General features: G+C 39.6%; 2 protein-coding genes across 5 annotated transcripts in view; one reads left to right on the top strand and one right to left on the bottom strand.

The window, feature by feature from the left end:
- Positions 1 to 16: 16 nt before the first annotated feature.
- Positions 17 to 4334, top strand: coq5 (coenzyme Q5, methyltransferase). 2 transcript variants are annotated; one of them, XM_055040002.1, is made up of 7 exons: positions 17 to 209; positions 1113 to 1262; positions 1388 to 1561; positions 1700 to 1806; positions 2555 to 2643; positions 2772 to 2883; positions 3936 to 4334. In XM_055040002.1, the coding sequence occupies exons 1-7, from the start codon at positions 23 to 25 to the stop codon at positions 4035 to 4037; spliced, it is 921 nt and encodes a 306-aa protein (XP_054895977.1). In that variant the 5' UTR covers positions 17 to 22; the 3' UTR covers positions 4038 to 4334. The 2 variants fall into 2 exon arrangements, with proteins under 2 accessions (XP_054895977.1, XP_054895976.1); XM_055040001.1 differs by having other exon boundaries at positions 1343 to 1561.
- Positions 4335 to 4801: 467 nt separating this feature from the next.
- The window catches only part of znrf3 (zinc and ring finger 3), a 72843-nt gene continuing 52849 nt past the window's right edge, over positions 4802 to 24795 (bottom strand). Inside the window, exons 3-8 of one of the 3 annotated variants that reach the window (XM_055039999.1) lie at positions 16543 to 16617; positions 14160 to 14291; positions 12516 to 12623; positions 11448 to 11615; positions 9041 to 9143; positions 4802 to 8425 (exon numbers count right to left, since the gene is read on the bottom strand). In XM_055039999.1, the coding sequence (XP_054895974.1) occupies positions 6693 to 8425; positions 9041 to 9143; positions 11448 to 11615; positions 12516 to 12623; positions 14160 to 14291; positions 16543 to 16617 (2319 nt within the window). In that variant the 3' untranslated portion in view covers positions 4802 to 6692. Of the gene's footprint in view, positions 8426 to 9040; positions 9144 to 11447; positions 11616 to 12515; positions 12627 to 14159; positions 14292 to 14364; positions 14464 to 16542; positions 16618 to 24795 lie in introns of those variants that run through there. The other 2 variants (XM_055039998.1, XM_055040000.1) reach the window with 2 other exon arrangements.

Here is a 24795-nt window from a genome sequence, read left to right as displayed (position 1 = left end):
CTGGGTTGCGCAACTTGGCAACATGGCGGCATCCGTGAGGCTGTTGGTCCGTCGCCTGGCTCGCCTTTCCCACAAAAGCATTACTTCTTCAGCTGCCACTGGCTGTTGTTTGGGCCCGTCTTCCTCTCGCCGCATTAGCGACACAGCAGAGGACAGAAGCACACACTTCGGGTTTGAAACGGTGCCCGAGGCAGAAAAGGCGAAGAGAGGTAAGTCAGTGAAGACAGGTCGACCCTCACAGAAGTCCGTTGGAAATCTCGTTGTTTATAGCTGTTCACCCTTATTTCTTTTCTCGTCGTAAACCTTTAGGGGGAGTTCAAATCCTCAAACAAAGCTTGAGGATTTGTTTGAAAGTTCGGCTTATAATTTAGCTTTATGGTTCTACTATAATTACCTTAACTATTTTAATCTCGACAGCTTTGGTGCTCAGACCAGGTGAACTAATGCAGGGTTAACACACACAAGGACGGAATTTCATATAAACTGCAAATATGTAATTTTCCGTCATATTTACTGAATGCAAGATAACCAAGTTAAAATTGTTTATATTCACTTGCTATTAAAATCAGTTAAATTATTCCAGTTCTCAATTGACTGACTGGTTATGCTTAATGAAAAGTACCTAAGCAAACAAAACACTGAGTATTATGATCATATTCACATGCAGAAGACAAGACATTTATAACCTCACAACATAAAAGTCAGATGACCTACCAGCTTTATTTATGAAGTACTTTAAAATGATAAGAGCTGAAACAAAAAGTAGCATGTAGCTGCATACTCCCCAAAACACATGTGATGTAAGAATGATAAAAGAGTTAAACATGTTTAATGAACTTTCAATAGGAAATGTTTGACTAAATTGTGGTTTTAAAATAGCAACTTAAATTTAAGTTCTTGATTAAAGATCATTCCTATGGAAAAAAGAGAGTTATAACATAATGCAAAAGGCAGCTTATTAGTTCTTACATTTAGATGTTATTTGTTTCTAATTTCTTCTTTAACCTTGGCTCTGACTCTTTGGCATGGTAAACTCTCCATAATCTGTATTTTTTTATTTAGTTGCAGAAGCTTTTACTGTAACAGTTTGTCCTTTTTGTTTTTAATTTCAGTCTACAAGGTGTTTGAGAATGTGGCGCAGAAATATGACGTCATGAATGACGCCATGAGCCTTGGCGTTCATCGGCTGTGGAAGGACATGCTGCTGCATGTCATGCACCCACAGCCTGGCGCTCGGCTTCTCGATGTGGCCGGTGGAACAGGTAGACACAAGTTTGCTGATCGTCCAGCTGAATCCTCCGCTGGCATCACAGTTGCATCTTGTGCCTTTATCCACCCCCAGGCGATATTTCTTTTCGTTTCCTGGACTATGTTTTGTATCAACAAGAGAGACAGAAGCGCAGAGCAGCGGGGTCCAGCCAGACCCCATCATGGAAGGACATTTCTGACAAGTATCCCACTCAGGACAGACCCCAGGAGTCCAGGGCTGTCGTTTGTGACATCAACAAGGAGATGCTGAAAGTGGGCAAACAGAGAGCGGACAGCCTGGGCATCACATCGGGTAGGCTTCAGACGAGTGCAGGTTAAGTTGGTGTGAAGGACTGAAAAGCAGATCAGAATTTAAATAAAAGTTAGCACTGTGGAAGACTCACTTCAGTTGATGAACAGCTGCTGTTTGTTGATTGCCTCTGTGTACCAGGGCTGTCATGGGTGGTGGGAGATGCAGAGGAGCTGCCCTTTGATGATGACCAGTTTGATATTTACACCATCGCCTTTGGCATTCGAAACGTCACTCATATTGATCAGGTAACAGAGAAAATTATGAAAACCTGGAGAAATTGCACTCAATAACTCTACTTTAAACACATAAGAGTACAGCCTGTTAGTTAAAAACTGTTTTTTAGATTCATTTGACCTCTTTTTCATGGCAAATTTTAAATCAAGAGAAAATTGAAAGATTGAAATTGACATTTTTTTTAGGGAAAATGTTATCAGATGTGATCCATAAGAATTTTTTTATGATAATAAAATAATGAAAATTGTACTGTTGTGTAAATTTTATATCTTGTGAACTTATCCACAGTCGAAGCATTAACTGAAAACTGTGATTCAGATGCCTGAAGTTTGTATATTTATTTTAGGATATATCGTTCTTTTTTAGCTTTATTGAATAAATACTTCTTATATGCACATTCTTAGAAAAAGTGAATTTGCTTTTAGCATTTTCCACGTTTAGGTGGGGGAAAAATCTAAATGCATAGAAAAATGTTAACAAATTATATTCCTCAGTCCTCTATCAAATGTTTATTAGTTTTTGGCTTTAGCCAGCTTATTTATGGAATTATTTTTTTGCATTCCTGACAGAGAACACTTATATAAATGAACATTCATTTAAAAAAAAAGACAATTTCACTTCGCGATCAGGACTTTCCACTTAGAGCTGGGATCCTCAAACTAGGCCTTGTTAAAAATAAAACACTGACAGATTTTATAAAAAGCTAACAAATATTTATCCTAATAAATAATTTAATAATTCATTCATTATTGTTTATAGGCCCTTCAAGAGGCTTTGCGTGTCCTGAAGCCCGGTGGAAGATTTATGTGCTTAGAGTTCAGCAAAGTGACCAATCCTGTACTTGCAAAGTAAGTCTCATTGTTAAATGTAACACTGTATGATTGGATGGAGCTGGATGTTTGAAACATTTGAAAGATTTAGAGCTTAATTTCTTTTGAGCTGAAATGATAACTTTTGTCTTCTTTTCACTTTTCAGACTTTACGATACGTACAGCTTCCAGGTGATCCCAGTTTTAGGAGAGGTGATCGCTGGAGACTGGAAGTCATATCAGTATTTGGTGGAGAGCATTCGCAAGTTCCCTGATCAGGTGAAAAAAATTGTCCATTTCTTTTAGATTTGTATTTCCAGTATGGTTATTTTGTAGTATTTAGGTGACTCTTATCAACATTTTAAAAAAGATTATTCTATATTTTATCAGTATTTGATGCTCATACTTATTTTGTGAGCAACGAGTAAAGACAAAAATTATGACATTGAGAAAGGTAATATTTTTATCTTAGGATAATATTTGACCATTTATCTGAAGTTTGCATAATATTAATAATGAATTGACAAGATATTAAATGAGTGAAGCAAACTTAGATTATTTTGGCAAAATTATTGATGCATTTTAAATTGATTTTTTAAGCTGTTAATAAAACTGAGGGAACAGATCACATGTACTGAATAGTATATGCATTTGAAAGCATAAGTTCACATACACCAAATTGTTTCTTCACTGTATAAAGTTAAATCAGTCCAAGCTTTCCTTGTTTTAGGTCAGTTGGAATTACCAAAATAATTTCTATTTGCTAAATGCCACAATAATGAGAAAGAAAAAATGTCAGATTTATTGATTGTCTTAAAAATCTTAAGTTTACATACAAACTAATTCAATGAGAGGAAGACCAAATGATGATGTAATTGTTTTGGAAACTTTGGAGTTGATTAAGGCACAACTCTGTAAATTTCTGGTTTGAAATATAAATCTATTTCTGTGTTGTGGCAACAGTGAAGTGAATAAACCTCTGGGTTTATTGAAATATAGTCTTGGATTTGGCTTTGACACATTGATTGTAGTTAATTTTAATAGAGAACAAAATTTTTCTGTTTTGTCTTGTTGTGAACGCTGGAAGCACCATCATGGCCACATTCCCACTAGTACATTTTAAAGTCGGAATTTGTTCTCTGAAAGAAAAAATAAGTTTCCAAATTAAAAGGAAACATGTTGGAAATGTTTGCTTATATAAAATCAGAAAAAAACTTGCTTCAAAGACTGCTGCTGAAGGAGTTCCAAAGTTAAGCTTAACTGCAGTTCAACTCAGAAACTTTACAGCATGTCACTTTGTGGATTCTCCTTTTTATCCTTCTCTTCTGCAGGAGGAGTTCAAAGGAATGATTGAAGATGCAGGTTTCTTCTGTGTGCAGTACTTCAACTTCACAGGTGGAGTGGTGGCTCTTCACTCAGGTTTCAAACTGTGAGCTGCACTCTAAATGCCTCCCGTAGGAAGTCAAAAAAAAAAAAACTGTCGAAGCTGATGTGTCACGGACTGATTTCAGACACGAAGCCTCAGAGGCTCTTGGCAGATTCTGCTGCATAATGACAGAAATGCAGAAGTCAGTGGTTATTTATTGTAATATGTGGAAAGTGTTTTTTGTGTTTGCACTTATGGTTATTCAGATAACTCCGCACTAAAGTTTGTTTGTCCTGCCTCTGCTGTACAAAAATATTTTTGCAACATTAGTCTCATTTGAATAAATCAAACCTTAAATAACTAATTTTAGTGTTTGAATTTGTCATTCATATACAATAGTTTGCTTATTTTGCTCCAATTAAGATGTCAATTATGAGATTCTCATTATTTCATGACCAAGTAAAAATATAGTTGTTTTTTTAAATTAAATTTATAGTTATTACACATGAGGTATGTTTTAATTAATGTGAAAATCCAAGATTCAGCTTCATAGAATCAGAAAAATGCATTTGACCAATAAGAATATTTCAGTAGCAAAAGATTTTACCTGAACAATCACAAGTAAATCTGTTTTGCTGACATCTTGCAAAATGGAGATAAACTACATAAACTGATATAAAAAAAGAATAGTTTTTAAAACTAGAATTTTGCCAAAATAATCTAAGTTTAAATACTAGGAAAGATATTTCAATGAAGTTATAATAAAAGTACAACAGAATAACTTGATACCTTCTGTACAATCTGAATAAAACAGAATATACACACAGTTGCTTGAATTAAACTGTATATTTTACACATCTTTGTACACTTTAACAAAACTGTATAGTACTAAAGTTTTAAAATCAGTTTTTTTGGTCAGAGAAGATTTAATCGTCTTGTGTGCAATTACCATGTATATACAAAGTCTCATGTTAGTGATTTTTCTCTCAAAAAGAAAACAAAAAGCAACCAAATAACTCAAACGCTCATACACTGAACATAAGACATGGCTTAAAGATAAATATATTAGCAAATAAATATTCAGAGAACATAGTTCCATTTATGAAATGTGTTTGCTATACAGGTACAGAATATACACAGATCGATTTCTAGCCTCTTTTTCTTTTTAAACATTTGTAATCGTATGACAGAAAATAATTATTCTTAGAAAATTAAAAAATATTAATTTTTTACACATTTTTTAAATCTTAAGTGCTAGAAACAACAGAAAAATTAAATAGTGACTCAAGTACCCGAAAATGTTATATTTGCCGTAGGTACATATCTCTATTGCAAAGGCAAAGATTAGATTCTCACTTGATTACAGCACTGGGTTAACTTTCATAAATAGGGTTATTTCAGGTTTTCCTCTGTGTAGAGAACATGTATATTTCATAGAAACAGTATAAAAACAAAACAGTCTGCAGTACAAACAGAAAGGCATGAATGACAAGCATTGATATTGCATGAATGTATTATGCACGGCACGTTATGATTCAAACTGATACACTGTGGTATGTAGAACTGCATCATTTAACAAAAAGTCACAGTACAATAAGGAACCCTTATGAGATACAACTTTAGCTACTTTCCTTTGGCCTTAAGATGCAAACTAGAATCTTTTACTGGTATAAGAGCACACCTCATAGAGGAAACTGCTTATTTGACAGCAAAAATACATTTCTTTCGGGTTTCCAAAACACCTGACACAAATTGAGTCTGAATTTTGACCTTACGCAGTGTTTCAGATCACTGTTAATATCTCACTATAATAAGGCTCTAATGTTGCTTATGTCATACAGATAGGCCACAATGTAAAGAAATGAAATGCATAAACAAATTCTTTATAGTGACTATAATATAAACCAGTGTCAGCCTTGCATTCACATTTCTTTGCTCTTCTGTATTTTATTATGTGGGCCCACAACTAGAGACCCATTTTTCTGCTCTTCAAATAAACAAGAAAAAAAAATACATGTCTTTCTGTTTTGGTATAGCTATATCCATATAATTATTTAGCTTTATAGGCTGTCATTATTCATCTGCACAAATACAGAAAATATACAAATGCAGACATGCTTCCATAAATAGTAGACAGTGGACCCCTGGTATTTGTAGGAGCTGATCCCATGTATACTTGGGGGTCCCTCTAAAACTGCTTAACTGTCTGATTTTAATAGTTCAGACACCAAATGTATCATAATATGCAACAATACACTCAGTGGAAACGGTCCTGGCACTACTGCAGAAGCAAGGTTACACCAATCAACACTAAGAAAAGTGAAGGCATTTTATTTCCCAATCCGTTCGAATATTTTTTGATTTGCTTTACAAAAAAAAAAGAAGAAAAATCTGAATAAGCAGAGGTCCACTGTGTTCTTGTTCCTTCAGCTTGCACTTACAAAATTGTTTAAATATTGATTTTATCTAAAATTAGGGCCTTTCTTGGTGGCGTACAACCTTTGAGTCGATGCCAATGAGCCTAATCAGCTTTGAGACATTTGGGGCCACAGGAATGAACATGATGCATTGCTTATCTTAGGGGGTGGGGGAAACGATACCATTTCAGTAGAAATCCACACAATCTTAGATGATAACATTCAGCGCTCAGAGAGCAATTTTAGAGCAAGGCAACTAAAGGTTTTAAACGACTTGCTGACAGCGTACCTTTCCGGACTCGTGCTCATATTCCCAGATCTCCCTCATTTGTTGAAGTACTAGTTCCCTGTATGGTCAGGCTCGCAGAGAGCTGAGGGTGGAATAAAGCCCTCGTCTCCTCTGCCTGACCCAGCTGTCCTGAGGGGAAGTACCTCTCTTTATGCTCTTGGTGCTCCCCTGTCTGCAGCTCTGCCTCCATTGTTATGCTCACAGGTAAAAAGCTGCTCTGGGTCTCTGCCCCCAAACCCATTTCACAGTCTGTGTCCTCGGGAATTATGGGTATCCTGTGGTTGAGTTCGCAGCAGCCCTGTCCTGAGCAGGCATCCGAGTCCGAGTGGGCGTACTGCACATTAACGGCGTAGTCCTCCGTGAAATGTCCCGCCGTGGCCCTGTGCACCTTCATCTCTTTGTAGAAGCAGCAGGGCAGCCCTTCATAGCTCACCTGCTCAGAAGGAGGATACAAGTGTTCGGGTGTGAAGTAGTTCTTAGGGGAGGAACTCTGAAAGTCTACACCCCGTTGACAGTGTCCCGAGGCTACAGGCCCTGCTTGGTCCAAGTCCTGCCCTTTGCTTTCTGCATTGGGAGGAATCACCTCAAAACAGCAGCTACAGGCTGCAGCCCCAAGTTCTCCCGACTCCTCCTGAGCCCCCGTCCCCCTGTCGGCTGCAGCGGCCTCTGGGCCCCCAGCTGAGGTAGTGCTCGTGTTAATGTTCTCCCTGGGTTCCAGTGACAAACGACTGCTGTAGTTGGGCTCCAAACTGCAGTTGGAGTGATGGTCCCCCGAGTTGTATCCCGATGCGCCAGCCGGAAGCTGGAGGCAGTCATGTCCCAGTGGAGCGGGGATTGCTGAGTCCTCAGTGGGAGCGGTGGTGCAACCCGAAGCACCCGGTTCCCCCGTGGAGCCCCTACAGGGACTCTTGCTCCTGTAGACATAAGGGTCGTAGTCGCTGCTCAGCGAACTGCGGAAAGTGGAGCAGCTTCCATAAACCCCCTGGTTGCTGACCTCGGTACAGTCCAACATGGAGTCGCTCGAGGAGCAGTGGCACTGGCCTGAGCTGCTGCTGCTGCTGTCACTACCTGGACAGTCGGCCAGGTAACCGCTGCACACAGAGCGGTGGCCATGGTAACAACTCAGGCCAGAAGTGCTGCCACTGTCCCCTACCCGTGAAGAAGAAGGAGGCGCCATGTGTACCACTGTGGGGTACAGGAGTCCTTGCTGGAAGGCTCTGCTGTGGTGGCCCTTGTGGGCTCCTGCCCCTCCTCCCAGCTGCCCAGCCAAAGGCCCTTGCGCCCCCTCTGGCTGCTGAGGGAATGACAATCCCTGGAAGTAGTAGTGCTGATACATGGTTTCATACTGGGAAAAACAAGCTGCTCGGGAGAAACTGCGACCATGGAACTTGGGTCGTTTAAAAGCGGTATGATGCTGCTGCGCCGAGTAGGCAGGGGGCCCGCGGTGCTCCAACCTGCAGTGGTGGGGGTTGAGTGAATGTTCCAGATGGAGGGCGGGGTGGTAACTCCGGAGGAAAGCCGACGTCGACTGGGGTGGGTACAGGCCTTGAGGGTCCGAGTGCTGGTCCACCGTGAGAACGGTGATAGGGTTGCCATGAGGGTCCATGCTGGTTCTGGTCGGGTATGCCGTTACCTGGCCGGCACGGTGCACCCTGCCAGGATAGTGGACCGGCAGCACCACCCGCTGCCTGCCATGGAGCGAGCTGCCAGGGTCCATGCATGCTGGTCCTGGGTTTCCCTTCTTTTGTTCTGCATCATAGAACAAAAGAAAATAACAAATGGTTAAACATTTGCTAAAAATGACTGAAGCTTGACCTTGAACAGGTTCAAACAGGTCCATATAAAAAACACATACTCATTACAATTTCTCACAACATCAAATTCTTAGATAATGACTTTTGTCTGCTCAATTCAGCCCATTTTAAGCTTTTGGAATAAGTTGTTGTAGAGCCTCCTGTCACTTTTAATCCAAATAAGCTGCTTCTGACCACGTTCCTCAAAATGCAACTTTTACATTTGCACATGAGAAGAGCTGCAAATAGATGCACAATTTATTGAAAAGCATAAGCGGAGCCTCCTGCACAACCAGCAAGAGTGCAGCAAGTGGTTTCCGGATGCTAAGATAACAAAACACTTGTCTTTTCCAGCAGCTGTTGTATTGCACACAGTTGTAAAACGTGCTTGAGCTCTGCTGAGGTCACTAGGTAACGAGCAGTGCCTACTAATTTGTGACTTTATATTCCGCTAATTTTGTAGACACCAAAGAAACAACAACAACAAAAAAAAAAAAAAACAGGCGGCATTTTTAAGTGGTTGGGCTGTTTTTAGAACCCCAAGCACATGGGCTTGATGTAGAAAACATACCGATGATGTTGTGTCTACAGTGGGGACAGGTGTGATGCTGAAGCAGCCAGGGGTCAACGCATTTCTTATGAAACCTGTGAGCACAAGGGATCACCCGCAACTCCTGTAAATGAAAAGAGGAGGAATTAATCAATTCAGTTTATTTAGGTGACACCAATTCACAAAAAATGTAACTTTGAAGTACTTTCCAAAACAGAGGGGTTTTAATTCATTATAAGCATAAGTATATGATCAATTAAATGAACTACAATGCATGTGTATAGCTCTATTTGAATTTAGTCCTAATTATAACATAAACCAGTCAATCTCAGATTAGGTTAGTTGAGTCCTTTGCAGCAATCCCTCCTGCTCATCATCTGAGCAGTCATTAATAAAATCGCCCAAAATATTATATTTTAAAGGCCAACTTCATGAATGCATATCAAAAAAAAAAAATCTACTGGATCACATGAGTAATGGTTCAAATCAAATATTTGGTGTAAATATCTGTTAGCTATTTATTTGGTTGTGGGAATGCGTTATGTTGCCTCTGTCCACAGGGTGGCAGCAGAGCCACACAATTCCCAATTGAGGGTTTAATACAGCCCATAGCTTGAAGAATAAGATTCAACACATGCCTCAAACTAAACTGATTTAGAACAAAAATAACATGTTTTTTCTCAACAAAACAAGAAGCTCACGCTTGAGTATTAGTATAAATATAATTGGATTTAGTTGCCATATTGGCTAAAAGGAATTTGAAGACAAAAGCTGGAACAGTTAGAACGTTCTCCACCAAGAAGTCTCTCGTTGCCTTTAAAACTCGATGGCTTAATACATGACTCATCTTCAAGCTCTTTTCCATCAAAGCCTTTGTCGCTGAGTTCACTCCTCAAAAACTGCTTTGATGCCATTCAGCCTTTTATATCGCCACTTCCTTCTGTGCAATCCTGGCGCCATGCTTTGTTGTGTTTTCTTCTCCTCACCAAAAAAACTCATAACCACAGAGAACACACACTCGCAGACTCTGTGCCCCCTGAGGCAGCAGGGTTTGTCCCTCCAGCATCCATGAATAAATGATGAGCAATGCAGTTACAGTAAAACCCTAAAGTTCAAGACTGGGATACATATTTTGACGGTAACTCCATGGAGATTTAAAGAAGGTCATATTTAGGGGCTGCTGGGACAGGAAGTGTAATCACAGCCTGGTGTACTCTGGGCACCCCTTATCTCTCCAGGTGCTGTGAAAGACTGAGCTAAATGTCTAAATAGGTGGCGGAAAGAAGAAGAAGAAAAAAACCCCTCAAGGCTGCAGTCCCCAAGCACATCAGGGGGACTTCCATTCTATTGTCCACTGCAATTTTGTTTCATGTCTGCAGAATATGTCATGAACAGAAAACAAACTCAGTGGCTCCATGAACACAAAGGTCAACTTTCTTTATATATGATCCCATTAAGCCAAACATTTAACGTACATTGAAAAACCCTTGTCAGCCGTTGAACTTCAGTATGTTTTAATTAGTTTTAGTGATAACTGAAAGTAGAGAATGCTTGAAGGAGGAACATTTGTAGGCTTTTAAGGTATATCTTGCATATCTAGAGATCTCTCCGTTTTCTCATAATTTCTTGGAAAATAGCAAAAGTCATTCAGACTAATTTAGCATCTGCAGATAAGAATTTTCAGAACTCACCCTGGACTTTTAATGGGCCATTGTAAATCAAACTTTTTGTGACTACACAATTGCAGAAATTCATGCAATAGATAAATAAATAAAAAATACAGATCTCCACATTTTTTACACTACGGTAAGATTATGAGCTTGTTGCAATTTGTTTAGCAAAGAATGGTTAAAAAAAGTGTTAAGTGACAGCTAACTCCCATATGGTGGCGGCAGTATTTCTTACTTCTACTACACTGTTGCATCAGTCTTACTTGATGCCAAGTTATAGAGTGTGATAAATATTGTGAGTAACAAAAAGTCACATTTCCCATCATACAGAAATGCAAATATTGCAAAATCCTTTGCAGATATTTCTAAGGTAGCACCACAAAATTAGTGATTTTGAAAATAAAAATTAAACAAAAAGTAATCATGAAAACTTATATGTTAGTTTACATTTGTTTAACCAGAGCAGCTGCAGAATCTCTCCTACACGGCTTGTGATAAGCTTCAAACAGATTTATTCTTTTGGGTTTTTTTCCCAATAATGGCACTTTACAAATCAGCATTCTTCTGAAGGTAATTTGTTGCACCGGATTTTAGAAAAACAAGCATCATTTTTGTTATACTTCAAAGCTTTTAACTACTTTCCCAAATTCCAATAAAACATAGTGACACTTATATGAAACAGCTGAAAGGACAATAAAAAAAGTTTTTTTTAATCAAGTTTTATGCCACAACATCCATAAAATGGACTCTTTTCTTACCTCCCCATCGATGTATTTCTCCAGACAAATGGCGCAGTCAGAGGTGGAGCTGCTGCTCAGCGAATCAGAGGCTCCACAGCTGCTTTCGCGCAGGCCCTTCCCTTTCGCCTTGAACTTGCGCGTCTCCATCTTTTCCAGCGCCTGGATGGCCATTCTGTTCATGGAGCTCTGCAGTACACAGAAAAATAAAAATTATATAGATATATATTTTGTTTGAGAAAGTTTTGTGGAATCTGCACAATAGCTGAAATCATTTCCTAAAGCATTTATAAATCCCAGATCAGAGCTATGGCAGAGAGTGGAGGTTATAAGTCAAGACTTGCCCTGGTGACATGTAAGGAACATTCACAGAAGCCACATTAGGAGCCAGATGTCTAATTATCCTCTTTGTCTATAATTTGCTTCCTGTAACCTTAATGGATAAATGACTTTGTAGAGGTCAACTCATGAGTCATGTCCAACAGATTTGATGATTAAAAGCAGATGGCAACTCAAGAAAGAAATATTTCTGTTAACAATTAATTAAACCGCAAGGTGGGTGTTCTGCCTCTTCATTGTGTTGATAATTGTAGATGGTTAAGATGGAGACAACAGATCAACAATAAAACTTTGGCCAAAACATAATTCCAAGACGAGGCTTTGAGGAAAGCTCTGAATTAATTTCATCAATAATAAAAATCAAAACTGAGCCAGACATTGGCCTATATCAGAGCGCATCAGCTCACTCTGAGGAAAATTAAAAATCTAAACCAGGCAGCTCATTTCCTGGCTGGATTACATTCATCTTAACGGATGCCCCTGCAGGTTTTCTGCCCTGTCGTGACATCTGTGTGCTTGGCGCCGTCAGCCGGCTTCTCATCAGCATTAATTAAATGCTAATTCCAATTCACGCATCTCGACATAAGCCTCCACTGAGAGGCTTTTGTCAACACACAAGAGGAATCCATCAGCGGCGGAGCTACTGTCGCATGACTCGACGCCTGCAGTGGAGCTTCTGTAGAAAAAGACAACAAAAAAAAAGACTTGTGCTTCGGCGCTCACATGTTTGTAGCTGAGTGAGTTACTGACCTGACTTCTCCTTTGCTTTAGTTTGATTTTGATGAGGAGGATGAGGCAAACCAGCGACACCACGACGAAGAAAGCAAGGAAGATGCCCATGTCAAAATATTCCGTAGGCTGCTGTGGAAAAAATTAATAAAAAATAATAATCAATGTTAAGAAATTTCCACATGCAGCAAATAAAAAAGGTTCACATTGACTGCAAAGACATATCTATTTATTTCTATTCACTTAAAATATGTATTCCCTTGTATATAAGTTTTATGACACTAATTTTCTCAAGTTACAACTTTGCATTGGTTAACAACCAAATTTGACGCGACTGAACAGACAAATTGTTATGGGGAAAAGAAAGTGTGCAATATTTTGTTTAACCCTCTTTTTATTCAGATTTAGATTTCAGTTTTCTTTGGTAGAAGTGATTTGGTCATATTTACCCAAAATGCTGAGCAAAAGTTCATCAGTTCATCTGTCAGTTATTGAGAAAATCTCCCTATAGCAGACCACAGACATTTTCAGTCAAAATGAACTAATTGTGATTCTTATTACTGAAATACCTCTTATTCTATTGCTTTAATCAGAAAGCTGAGCATATTGGGAGAAAATGTACTGGTCTTTTGGAATAATTCAATCCGCTCAACCAGAAAGCCTGACATGATGCAGCCACCACCATGTTTCACTGTAGGAATTGGTCAGGAATGGTTTCATTAGACTATAATCAACTCTCCCTCCAGGTTTTGGGAGATTTTAGATGGACGTAGATGCTTTCTTTGGAGGAAAAGGCTTCCTTGTTCCAGCCATTCGCTTTAGGCCATGAATATGAGAATAAAGGAGATTATGTAGAAAATGGACCCTGTAGAAAATGGACCCTCTCGGCAACCTGCCTGAATCAGCTTCCATTTCTTTTCCTCACTTTTCGATGTCGCTGCTGTCCAACATCGCTTAATATTATTAATGACTTTTCTTCACAGCGTGACTCAACGCTCCTGATCCTTTCACTAAATGATGACTGAGTGCTGAAATTTTGTCACACTGATTTTTTACCTTTCCCTTTAACAGATTTGTTTTGTCATCTTGCGGTTGAAAAAAGTTCTGAATTTTGTTTTGTTATGTAGCAAACAAAATTCAGAACTGAAAGACAGATTTACATTTTTTTCCGTCAATTTTTCCAGTATTTGATTATTTGTGTCCCATTAAACTCATAAAACTCATTGCTTTGTTCTTAATTGAGGGTTAAGATCTAGAATAAAAGGCGAATACTAATACTTCAAAGAAGTTCATTTTATTCCTCACCAGAAAAAAAACAAAACGGCCTTTTATCCCAGAATTTCATTATGCTAAGTTATTTGACCTCCAACCTTGCTGGCCTTTTATCAAATAGCCAAGCAAACAAACAGGCCTTTGACCGACTGATATTAATCTGTCACAGAGCTGTGAAAAAGCTTTCAGCCTCGGGGCACCAAGCAACTCAGAAGAAAGACAGAATGATTTCACAGCTGGAATTTACACGGGTTTCCTACATCTGAAACTTTCACCACCAGTAGAAGCTCAGAGACATTTTCCACGTCTTTGTCGTGATCCAACATGTGCTTCAGATCTGTCTCAGAGCAGCATCTTTGCTCTGAAGTTGGAGGCGTGAAGGTGAACTCTTACCCTTGGCGGCCGGTGTTGGATCCGAGCCCGGGCCACCTTCTGCTTGTTGACGATGTTCATGAGCTTGACGGCGTCGTTGCCCTTCACATAAACCACCGGCCGTTTCAGAGGATCCTCTGCAACCTGGTTGAGCTGGAGACAGAAGAAAAATATTGTTAATCTTAAAATGCTGCTCATTTTGCTGAGCATGTACCAGGATACATACACGGTTCTGGTCCTACACACCAGGACCCTGTACCAGCAGGATCCAGGAGGCTGCGTGGGAGTTCATCCAACTGTCTACATGCGTTTTGTGGACTTGGAAAAGGCGTTCGACCGTGTCCCTCGGGGAGCCCCGTGGGGGTTCTCCAGGAGTATGGGGTACTGAACCCTTTGATACGGGCTGTCAGGTCCCTGTATGACCAGTGTCAGAGTCTGGTCCGCATTGCCGGCAATAAGCCGGGCTCGTTTCTGGTGAGAGTTGGACTCCGCCAGGGAAAAACAAATTGGCAACAAAAAACCACCTGCAGTTTTTATAGGGGCAATATGTCTAACTATTTCATTTTGTGGTTAGAAGCAATAAAGTCTAACTCAAAACTTAACTTGAAATATTTTGAGTGAAGTATTTTGATATCACTCAAAAATATTACTATAGACCCTTCTCAACTGTCAAGTCTGGCACTAAACAGTTAATGGTTCAGCTTTAGCCAAAATGGGTGTGTCTGCATTGGTAAAGTGTTCCTCACCATGTGGTCGACACTCTGATGATGTCATTTTGTGCGTGTAGTCAGCTTCTCCAAAGTCTCTCGGTGTTTGTTGTGGACACCGAATGCACCACAATTAATAAAAAGGTTTGGACATCAAGATTTGACCATGGAATGATGGTTCTGCCTCTTGCTAGCTCACATGGTCTGATTGGGAAAATGGTGGTGGAGATGTTTTGACATAAATCAAAGTGCCAAACAACAAGCCAGTCAAACTGCTTGTGTACCCGCTCGGTCCAGCTTGCACCACTGTACCAGCATGAGTCTCTGGGTGGATCCAGAAAGGAAGAACTGTGCAGTATCTCACAAATCTTTCCTGCCACAACAACTCTTTGAAGATATGTGGATATGACTTACGACAACATTTAATTTTCCAGGTAAATTTTCTGCACAAAGATTGTTCCATATTATTGTTTCTAAATATAAAGTGTAAACATAGAGGCAAAAAATCATCCTCTGATCAGATGGTATTCACAGAGACACAAACCAATAAAACTGCATCAGAGGGTAAAAAAAAAAAAACACACACAAAAACCCCCAAAAACACACACACTCAACCAGGACGCCATTCATGCTAAAGACGCTGCAGCATGAAACGTATGCAGCCATGACTCAGAGATGTGTCACAGCACAGAGTCTGACGTGTTTTCATCGACATCACTGAGTACAAATGGTAACGTCTCCTCTCAGTTATAAGGTGAAACTACGCATTGGATAAAAGATATGGAAACCAGTTTTCCAGTGAGACTAGAAAGACTTTTCAGTCAGTCCTATCTGTCCTCTCTGTCCTACTTTCCCCTCTGCAGGTTTCATTTCTTCAGTTTGCATCTCGTTTCAGGAAAGTTCTTGCAAAGCAGCAGTCAGCTTTGCATTATATGACACATTTGGAGAGAAAAAAAAAACAAGGTCAAGTGTATTAACTTTACAAGACTTCATCTAATTTTGGCCCAGGGACCTTAATTCTCCCCGAGCTCCTCCTCCCTGCCCCTCGGCCTTGCGGCTCCTGTCTCTGCTGATCGCTCTGCTCTGACTGGAAAAGCCTCTCGGGGGAATATAACACAGCCGCCCAGCGCTGCCTTTCATGTGGTCTGTGCGCAATCCCTTTTATCTCTCAGCTACGCACTTTACGACCCAGCAGCAGAGAAGAAGAGGAAAGGAAAAAAAAAACTCTCTCTGCAAGTCCAGGCCTGGCATTGCAGGGATGAATACCACAGGAGAATTCTTGTGACAAAGGCGCTTAAGGGAGCAACTGAGGCATTATGCAGCAAAGACATGGGAATCAGAAAGGCTGAAAAGGGCAAGCATGTGGATGTATGTGACAGCAGATTTATGTGACTGTACAGCATGCTTTGAGGTCTCAGAAGGTGAGGTAATGTTCTCTACCTGTGCAATTATGAGCTTCACAGCATTTGGTCATGGTCAGGTAGAAGCTAAGCATGAATTCTTCAAAAGTACGAGTTGTGGAGAAGAACAGCAGCAAAGAAAGTATATTGCTTAGACAAACAACAAATATGCAGATGCGGCGAGGAGGGCAGGGTATGTGGCCGAGCCACTTTCAGAAATAAGAAAAATCAAAAAGCCAAACAAGAAGGATTAAGTGGAGAGAATGAATGCCTGGGTAATTCTAGGTGTGTACAAACCTGATCGATGGCATCTGGATTCTCGGATACATCAAAGATGACGGCCGTGGCTCCGCGCTGCACTGCTCTCTTCGCCTGCCAACACAGAGCACAGGAGTAATTAGTCATGATCAACAAATGTACACAACAGGTTGCATGATCATCTGCAACCATCTTACTTATTAAACTGACAGCCACTAGAGGGAGCCGTCTCCCAGAGATTAACCCTCTACAAGCGTGCCATGAGAAAGGAGAGTAATCAAAGAGGGAACCAACAGAGAGAAATAAACAAGTCAAGTGATTACATTTGCTGTGATGCACATGTGGTCCTTTGGTTCATTCCTCCAACGTCCCGTGATGTCATCCCATGTAAATCAGCACCACATTAAGGCAAACCCATGTGACAGAAACCAAAAGCAACCCCTATTCACCCCCTGCCCAAAGCCAGGACTAACACACCAATTTTATGTGATGCAACCCTGCACAGCAAGTGTGGAATTTGAACTGAAGTCTGCGGAGCGCGCTCGAAAAGTTGAACAACGTTATCAGGGGTTTCCAGCTGTTAGAAAATGTGAGCGTCTTTCATGTGAGAGGCAGGAAAAGTTACAGCGCAGAGGCCCTTTTGAAGAGTTCTGCTACAGGCAAGAGATAAAAGAAAAGCTTGCATTGCAGAACCCAAGGTATCTCCTTGCAGAATCCAAATTGGCATTCCCTCGTCAAAAAGGAGGAAAGGAAAGCTGTTGTTTTATCTTAACTCCTGCCTTCCCCAACCATCCTTCCTCAACCATCTTGATTCGTACTGCCCAATTTAGACAACGTTTTGATGTCTGCTCCACAAGATCTAAAGGACTGCAGCTAGGATCATATCCTGGTATTATCAAGTGCCCTTGGGTTCCTGCCAGCACTCTTAATAACTGGCGGGAAGAGGAGGGGGTGAGGATCAAAGTGACAACGCGCAATGCTGCGACTCTGCTGCCGCCTGGCTGGATGGTGTCTCCACGCCAATCTGCAGGCCAGCTGAAAAGCGGTTGCATGGTGGTATGTGTGGGGGAGGCTTTCACAGAGTGTGACGTTGAATCCTGTGGTGACGTTTTCAAAAATGTGATGTGGAGCAAGTTTCGGGACAATCTGTCCCAGAGAGGAACAGGTTCAAGGAATTAAAACAAAAAGAAACTTCAGTGACGTTTAAGAACAAAGGAATTCTGAAAGACTGCACTGTTATTCATTAGTCGCTCATTTTTTACTCCATAAACAGAAGATATAATCTCCTTTTCAAGTCAGTTATCGCAAAAGCCTCAGTTATGCATCCCTAACGGTTGTTTCAAATCTAGGCAAAACTCAACTTTTAGGGGATCGTTTCATAGCAAATCTTTTTGTCCACGAAAAGTCGACATTATGTCCCGACTTTGGGACAACTCATCCCCGCCTTGTGGACATTTCATGCTTTGACAAGAAACCTTTTGATATCTAGTCAGTCTACGACAAGAAAATGTGGTTACAGTTGTTGCCTCGAGTTATTTTGGAGAGGTCAAGGGTCATCTATCATACTTCAAACAGAATGGCGTTAGGATGCAAGCTAAAGTCTTAAGACGTTATACATTATACATTTCAGATTCCTAGGTAACTTTAACATCGGATATTTCCAAAGATTTGATTAACTTTTCATCTTTTAAATCATCAAAAACTTGATCAAATGTAAAGTGACTTTTGCTGATCGTATGATGAGTCATATCTCTGACTTTGTGATTATTCAGAACTGTGAAGTGTCTTACGCATTTTCTTACTATGACTAATACATCAGCGTTTCCCAACCCGGGTCCTCAAGGCACACTGTCCTACATGTTTTAGAGGTTTCCATCCTTTAATGTGCCTGATTCACCTGATTGCAGTTTAACAAACACCTCTTAATCAGTCATCGATTGAAATCAGCTGGACTGAAGCAAGGAAATACCTGCAAGCAGTGTGCCTTGAGGCCCAGGGTTGGGAAACACTAATACATCAAACACTCAGAGCTTCTGGTTTGTGCTAAAAACAAATTCAGCCGTGAGCCACATAGTCTCCTGCAGCCCTTTTGGATTTAACCTGAATTTGGCGTGACAAGAAAAAGACAAAATTTGAAACCTGTTATGCATCAGACTGTCCCATTTGACTTTTTCACTTGATAAAACTGGAAAAGACTCCTTAGAGAAAAAGAAAAAGTGTCAATTGACAAAAGTGTCAATTGACAACATTGTGTCAATGTTGTCAAGTATTATGCAGCTGGATAAAGATCCGTAATGTTCACTTTGAAAATATATTTAATTAAGTTTTTTTTGTTTTCTTTTACAAATGTATTATTTTTATTCATTTTATATAATGTATACGTCAGTTATGATATAATCTGCTCATCATTTGGGCTGAATAGAAAAGTTACATAACCAAACTATCAGAGGTCTCTAATGCTGAGACGCTTATTTATCATTTTCTGTTGATTTAATTTTGAATGTAAACACATCATGACCCTCTGACTCAATTAGATTTCCCCTCGGTTTAATCCACAGAGAAGATGTTTATGAATCAGTCTTTCAGATCTCATTAAAGGCCAATTAACCCAGCAAGCCGATTCCGTCTTTCCCAGTAGTGAAATCAGCGAAGCGCCATAAATACGAGTCTCCTGTTCCTTCGCCCTGCCTCCTCTACATAAACTAACATCAGCCTTTTCATGCTTTTATCCACTTTTGTATTCAGAAAGTTCAAAAGAGGGAAGAGCAGAATCTCAGCTCGGCTGTTTCCCTCTCACCCAGTTTTCTCTCAGCTCCACACTGATGCTGCTGCGGCCCCCCTCCTCCCCCCCGGACATTTAATTCAGCACAAGTCTGCAGCTTTGATGTTAGCTCTCACAGTTAATAATTAATAGCTCTTGGTAAGACGCTTTGAGAAGAAAGAGATCTCCCTCCTGAAGAATCTCCACTCGGGCAGGCCTGCACTGCAGGGACTTGCCTGACGACAACAAAAATGCACCCACAGGCAAACCTCTCCTCCTTCAAAAACATGACACAAAACTACAACCTCGGACACCACAGGAAGGATAAACTCTCTAAAAGATTGCTAAGAACCCCAAACGCTTCATTGAGCAAATGCCGTTTACTTCACAGCCTCAAACCGGCTATAGAATTTCAAGTGGCAGCGTTCTTGTGTAAGGAGATATTATTCAGGCAATCTGAGATGGCATTCAGTCTTTTGTGGAAAACTTTTTAAAAGGCAGAATCACATAGGAAATGCAAGCTTTTATTTATACGCTTTTTATTGAGACCAAATGGGGATTTTCTTCTTTTTTTTTTTTAAGGAAATGCGTTCAGTAAAATGACCAGGTGCTTCTGCTTGAAGACGACACCGAGTCAAGATGGATGAAAGCTTCATGCAGTGAGGAGTTTTGCAGTAATACTCAGATTTATAGATTCAGTTATGAAAACAAGAAACTCCTCTTGCAACTTTTTAGCAAAGTTTTTTTTTTCTTCAGTCGTACCGTCAAGGTTAAAGGAAAACACTGATACAAATCCCTTATTGCCAATAAAACACAAAAACAGAGCTGTACATTAAGTGTTGCAAATGTAAAATTATGGCAAATATATTATGAAAAGTGGAGAGAAATGCTTGGACTGCAACTAATGTTAGCCAATTAGCATAAAGTAATTCTGCTTTTATGCACCACATCTGGAACAAATTTCCAGAAAACTGCATAGCAGCTGAAATTCTTGATAATTTTTATGAATTTGTTTATCTACCAAAAACATGAATTCAATATTTTTCTGGGGCTGGATAGACTTCTCTTTACCTAAAGTCTTAGGTTCAAAAAGATATCAACACTGTTGGAAATTTTATTATTTAGCACAGAGAACCAAGAGAGAGACATTCATTATCACATATCACACATTTTTCTAATATCACAAGGAAGCTGAAATGAAAAAGCTGAGATTGAAAGTGCAACCTTGCTACTTCCAAATGAGTTGAGTTTGAAAGTAGCAGCCAGCAGCTGCTAATGTACATCACGAGGTGATCATCAGTATTTATGACTTCTATCAAAGCAGTTCTCAGCCAGTTTGCTGTTTTAGAGCATACATGTTGATGAGGAACAATTGTTGATGTGATTTACAATCTATTTAGGGCCATTAGAGAGAAAAAGTATTTATAGGTGGAAAAAACTTGAGTGCAGCTAGACTTACTAGGAGTGGGCATCCAGGATTTGCACCCCAACATCTGACTGTGAGATGCTCATGGAGATTTTATGACAGCACAGCTAGATTTCTAATTTACTTAGCAAAATCTGATCATTTGATGACAAACTTGTAAAGCCATCTTCACCACCACCTGCTGATGATCTACTGCAAACTGCTGTAGTTGTAATTTATTATCACCAGGCCTGTAAGTGTAGCCTGGTGCTGAAAGCCTGCAAGGATCCTTGCATGCCTGTGATCTTGTAAGAATCCAGATGTCATGGAAACACAAAAAGTTTCCCATCAACCATCAAAAATTTTATTGATGGGAATTAATATCTGAGTGTTGTGCCAATTTCTTCCACACCACTAATATTAATCATTCTGAAATGATTTCATTGTCAATTTATTTCCTAATCACGAATCAACATATTTACGTTTTTAAAAATGCATACAGCATGAAATGTAACTGCAGAGCATTTGCAACCCGACGTCTAACTCTAATGTCATTCTAATGAGGCTAAACTGTTTTATATTAAAAAAAGCAGTCCTTTCTGTATTTTCATGGAGATTGGCACCAGGAACTTCCACAAATCTGAAAAAGTCAAGCTGCTATGAACTCTGGATGATTGGTTAAACTCGTGAGTTGCCACAAATCCCAACTCGTGTTAGATTCCACATTTCCAAAGTAGTTCTCATCATCCGAGTAAAAGTGGATTTATGAAAAGTCATTACTAGCAGATTCAAAGGTTATTTGCCTTCACAGAAACACCTGCAGAGAACACCTTGAGCGTACGCAAGAACAAGAAAGTCCTAATTTTGCACTTTGCAAGTGAGCAGATCCAGCAGAACAAGTACCAAACCTGTTGATTAAATGATCCGCAGCCAATATAAATTATTAAAAAAAACATGCTTTGACACATCAACATTATACGCCAACATCAAACAATGATAAACAGAGTGATTAATGTTGTCTGACTGGATGTTGGACAACTGATGACTTCATGAGGGAGCATAAAAAACAAAAGTCATCCCTCTAAACATACAGCAGCTCTCATTTTTGCTTTCTCGTTTGAAAAGCAGGATTTTATTTTAGCTGAATGAAAATAATGCCCTGGCACACTCGCCTGCTGCGACATGGATAGAGGGGGGAAAAGGAGGAGGAGAGACCACATATGAGAAAATCCATGGGAGAAAAGTATGCCTTTATCTTTTAATAAACCGTAAAGCCAGGAGGCAACATGAAATTACGGCATAATAGCAGTGGAGAGTCTTCTGAAGACTTAATTGCCTTAATTATAGCAGTGCAGAGAGAGGGAAGGGAATGCATGGAGAGGAGGAGGGAAAAAAGAAAAGAGCAAATGAAAAGAAAGCAGGGAAGACGGAGGGAGTAATGTGATAAAGGAACAAGCATGTCGGCCATGCTTTGCAGGTGTATCAGTGTTTGTTTGGCTGGATTTGAGCAAGTCTCTCGTTCATGTGTTCATAACTAAATGCATTATTTTGCAGGTGTGTGAAATCCGAGAAGCCTTTGTCTGTGTGAGTGATGGATAGGGTGCAAGGCTGAGAAAAGTCTCTCTCTAGACGAGCGAAAACGTCTCTCCCTCAGATCTTACAAGCTGGCGGGCTTACTTAGGGATGCTAAACATAGCTTTCATTTTTCTCTGTGTCTAGACTGGGCTCTTAGTACTTTCTGCTGTGGTTTTTCTGCTCGCTCTTGGAAGATCATTCCCTAATTCTCATGCCTTAGGGCCAGTGGGCAGTTTGCTAAGCTGGCAGTGTTTTGAAGTGCCTGAGAAGTCCCACCCCTCCACACCACTCTTCAGGTCATACAGATTAGTTTGAGAGTTCACCTTATACTAAAGACCAAAGATGATGTTTCATCTTTTTTTTTTTTTAATTGTTTGAAAGTTTTCAGTTTGAGATGAGCAAACCTCTCCCTGATATCACACAGAGCAAATGAAAGACGTGAACGGAGAATTAAAAAAATAATAAAATGCAGAAAAGATCCTAAATATTTACAAGTGGTGAATGCTATGTTTTTTGTGCACTCCCCATATATCTCTATGATATTGAAAATGTATTTCTGCATCATATTCCTGTTGATATTAAACATAATATCAACAGAAAACTCATGCACTCATCTCATAAACTGTCTCTGTTTCCTCCTGGGACTTAGCAGAGGTCTGATGCAAGCAGGGGGTAAGAGTTTGTGCATGCAGAAAAGATGAAGGAAAAAGTCACAGCTTAATGCAGTCACACCTGACCACTGCAGTTTTAAGTATATCTGAGCACATTTTGTCTCAACATTATTGGAGTTAGATTCCACATTTCTCCTACGTCTCCAGCTGGAGAAAGGAGAATCCTATGTCTGACTGTCGTTTTTGACAATTATTGCATATTCTCAAACTCTTGAACTCTCTTTTTTTTCCCGTTTAATATTAATGTTCCTTCAGTTGAGACATTTTAAAGCAATCTCTTGGAGAGTCTGATGCATCTTTTCTTCTTAAAAGCCTCTCCTCTGACCTACTGGTGAGTGCGTCTCCTCAAACACCTCTCCTCTTAACAACTGCATATAAACTTAAGGTTTCCTGAATATGAAGAAAACAAAGACGGTTTGAACCACTCTGTGACTCTTTGACCACCATTCTAATATCAAACATGCCCACAGGAGGTAGGGAGACAAAGTGAAGGGTGAACTGATCACTGTTCTTCTAACAAGTGGGGATAACTGACCTAAAATTGGCTGCAAGACTATGACTTTCTTTCTTTCCCAGAGACCAATAAAATGTTGATGCAATAGACTAAAAATAAAATGTCCCCACAAGTCAGGAGTTAATGGGCTGGTCTGGTAAATATGGCACATAATCATTCAGAAACCCACGCAAAATATATTACATTCAGTCAATTTTCCACCATATAAACTAAAACAAATGACTAAATATCCACCATAAGTGGTATTATAGCTACATTTTACAGCATTGAGAAAATCTTTCACTAAAGTTGTCTGATCCCTAGCAAGCCGACTCTGAGACAACATGAACCCTAAGCTGCTAGCTTGAGTTTGGTGTTGAGTTACCAGAAGTGCAGCTGAACTGCAAAATGTCTAAATGCAAAGCTAGAATTATAAGATTTGCATTTAGCTTGACTGTTACTCAAAATCATTTCAATATGAAAAATGATTTACTTTGACATTCGCTGTCGCAAGTCACTAAGAAAAGTCTCAGATTGTTCTACAAGTAAGATTACACAGATGATGCAGATTTCTACATTGTGATGTCACCAGATGACTCTGAACCAAACCAAACACTGAACAAATTATTGCGTGGATGTGCCAAGGTTTCTGAAGTTCTGAAGTTATCTTTGGATCTAAAAGAGGAACGATCAAGAGTTAGAGGTAACACTTTATTTGACAGGCTGTGATTAATATTATTCACCCTGATTCAATATTGATTAAACTTTAACTTTAATAACATAAAGTTACATCATTTTGAAAGTTTAGTCAGTACTACTTTTATAACAAATTTATGTCAGATCATGATTTCTTGGTTAATGTCAAGTTGTCATAAAGACATTTTGAATGATGTCAACTTTGTATTAAAAGTGTCATGATTTACCAAATAATGATAACAGTCATAAACATTCATGAAGACTTACTCATTTTCATGACAGGTGTTATGTCATGTTTATGACTGTGTCATGACAGTCTTATTCACAACCTGTTAAATAAAGCGTTACAGAGTTAACAAATAGCTCGTTATTACAGCTCAAAACCAGAGATCAGGCCTGAAATCTGGGTGTAACGATGGACTCGTAACTGAACCTTCAGCGACGCATAAAGATAATGACAAAGTCAGCCTTTTATCACCTGAAGAACATCCCAAAAAGAGCTTGAGAAACTCATCCATGTGTTTATCTTTGGTTAAATCGCTTACTGCAACAGTGCCTTCACAGATATTTTCAGAAAATATGAAAATATCTGAGCAAGAATATGAAAAATAAGAACTGTTGATTTGAAAGCCAGATTAATTTATACCCAAGAACTGAGAGACATGGAGCGACAGATCTGAAACATCCAGGT

The sequence above is a fragment of the Poeciliopsis prolifica genome, unplaced genomic scaffold, assembly GCF_027474105.1.
Source record: "Poeciliopsis prolifica strain line A6 unplaced genomic scaffold, Auburn_PproV2 SCAFFOLD014, whole genome shotgun sequence".
Lineage (NCBI taxonomy): Eukaryota > Metazoa > Chordata > Actinopteri > Cyprinodontiformes > Poeciliidae > Poeciliopsis > Poeciliopsis prolifica.
Note: the sequence above shows the minus strand (reverse complement) of the source record. Positions and strands in the feature narration are given on the sequence as shown.

Bases quoted from the DNA above. Each gene is read 5' to 3' on its own strand.
- coq5 (XM_055040001.1), top strand. From the start codon at position 23: ATGGCGGCATCCGTGAGGCTGTTGGTCCGTCGCCTGGCTCGCCTTTCC. The intron at 2,644-2,771 runs GTAAGTCTCATT...TTCACTTTTCAG, and splicing joins ACCAATCCTGTACTTGCAAA to ACTTTACGATACGTACAGCT. The intron at 2,884-3,935 runs GTGAAAAAAATT...TCTCTTCTGCAG, and splicing joins TTCGCAAGTTCCCTGATCAG to GAGGAGTTCAAAGGAATGAT.